A 2,221-nucleotide genomic window follows, 5' to 3' on the forward strand; every position below is an offset into this window, starting at 1 on the left:
ACCTCAGTGTGCTTCCTTGCCCCTTTAGTGCAGGGTTCCTCAGAAACCCCAGGGAAGAAGGAGGAGACTTTGTTGTTTCCATTAGAAGCATCCCCTCTGCATCATAGAGAAGTAGGGCTGAAAGGGACCTCCAGAGTTCAACTAGTTCAACCCCCTACCTGAGGCAGGATCACTCCTACCTAAACTACCTATACATATCTATTATCTAACCTATTAGCAAAAACTACACCCTCAATTCTGATACAACACCAGACATAACAACCTAACCTGCTACAGGAAAAGCAGGGGGACCACAGCAGTCAATGCCCTGCTTTTGTTAGGGCTGTTAGCATACACTCAAGAGATTCCAGGAAGGGGGCCAGGCCCCAACTGCAGAGAAAGCCACAGTCCACACCAGTCTGATCATGGGGTAAAATTCCTTCCTGACCACAAATATGGTGATCAGCCAGATCCTGAGTGGAGGGGCATGACCTTCTAGCCAGGAGCTTCTGGGTTTAAGTCACAGCAGGAGTACTAGCATGCACCAGTCACAACACCCTGCCTTGGCTGCAGCCAACAGGGTTCTTCACATCCACCCCTGACCCCCATGAGAGAGATTTGTTGTTCCCATTAGAAGCATTCCCTCTTGATAACCATAAGGGATATGCTAGCTGAGGACTCTACAGACCAAGCAGGATCGGATCAGCATTATGGTGGACACATGGCTTAGAAGCTACCACCTTCACCAAGATTTTAAGCTACCCCAGGCTTTACTTACCACAGCTTCTGTATATTGCATTTGGGATGTATCAGTCCCTTGCACAGCAGAACTAAGCCTACATCTCCAAAATTGTTGTTATCCAAAGCCAAATCTAGCAGAGAAGGATTTGTACTGAGAACAGTGGCCAGGTCCCCACAGCTATCAGCTGTCATGCCACAGTTATCCAGACTGTAAGAAAGAGAAGAATCAATGTTCAGTAGGAGGCGTACCCTAAGTTGGAATCGTTGGGGGCACCTCTGCAAGCAGGGGAACCCTTAGTCCCCCTGTTTGCAGAGACATGTCCCAAGCGATGTCCTTCAAGAGTAGGCCCCGGATGCTCAGAGGAGCATCAGGGACCCAGCACTGCAGGACAATAGGCAATGTCTGTTTTGCCCACTGAAGTGGATCAGCTTTGCTGGGACATCTCAGCACAGCTGATTTGCTTCAATTGCAAACATCTGTTGACAGCTCCTAAAAGTCAGCATCGGTTCCCTGCAGGATCACCATGAAGTAGGGCCTTATTATACAGGTAGCATGTAGTGGTGAGCAGGGGGTTGGACTAGACTTCCTGAGGTCCTTTCTGGCCCCAATTTTCTATGATTCTAAGTATCAAACCTACAATATCAGTGACTGAGCTGAAAGCCTGCTGCAATAGAGACTGGAGTTTGCATTTGGGGTCCTTTAGTCCTTCACACAGCAATTCTACTCCCTCATTTCCCAGCTCATCTAAATTAAGGCTCATCTGTATACAGGACTCTTTTGTACCAATGATATTGGCAAGATACTTACAACCTGCAGCTGTGAGATCACAATTCCCATAACCTGGAGAGGACAATAGGAAGATTGGCTGGTGCCAGAGTTCTCCCAGCCAGGGTCCAGAGAGACCTGTGTCACCCAGATAGGTAGATCTTTGGAAAGAGCCTTTACTCTTGGTTTCCTTGTATTTCTCTCCCCATCTTACATGCACATGTACAGAAACAAAGGCACAGATATGGCTTGTAAACAAAGGAAATCATAGCTTTCCCCGCCTTCCCTCTTCCCCTTCCCTTAGAAGCTCTGATTTTATTTAAAATGTAAAAAAAAGCTGTCTATGCAAGACACCTGAAAACTGATGAGGGCTGGCATACCATCATCCCTCTATCTGGTCACTGATCTCAGTGTGCTTCCTTGCCCCGTCAGTGCAGGGCTCCTCACACAAACCCCAGGATCAGATCAGCCTTATGGCGGATATGGCTTAGAAGCCACCACGTTCAACAAGATTTTAAGCCATCCCAGGCTTCACTTACCACAATTTCTGTATATTGTAGTTGGGATACACCAGTCCCTTGCACAGCAGAGTGAAGCCTGCATCTCCAATATTGTTTTTACCCACAGCCAGATCTAACAGAAGAGGCTTTGTACTGAGAACCGTGGCCAGGTCCCCACAGCTGTCAGCTGTTATGTCACAGTTCTCCAGACTGTAAGGAACAGAAGAATCAATGT

At 47.5% G+C, this 2,221-nt stretch overlaps 1 protein-coding gene across 6 annotated transcripts in view; it reads right to left on the reverse strand.

Annotated features, from left to right (window-relative positions):
* The window catches only part of LOC102380006 (ribonuclease inhibitor-like), a 19,600-nt gene that overhangs the window by 6,198 nt on the left and 11,181 nt on the right, over positions 1 to 2,221 (reverse strand). For all 6 annotated transcript variants that reach the window (XM_025198595.1, XM_025198598.1, XM_014517753.2 and 3 more), the window contains 2 exons: positions 2,026 to 2,196; positions 758 to 928 (listed from right to left, as the gene is read on the reverse strand). In XM_025198595.1, the coding sequence (XP_025054380.1) occupies positions 758 to 928; positions 2,026 to 2,196 (342 nt within the window). The remainder of the gene's footprint in view (positions 1 to 757; positions 929 to 2,025; positions 2,197 to 2,221) is intronic.

The sequence above is a fragment of the Alligator sinensis genome, unplaced genomic scaffold (genome assembly GCF_000455745.1).
Source record: "Alligator sinensis unplaced genomic scaffold, ASM45574v1 scaffold907_1, whole genome shotgun sequence".
NCBI classification, from domain to species: Eukaryota; Metazoa; Chordata; order Crocodylia; family Alligatoridae; genus Alligator; species Alligator sinensis.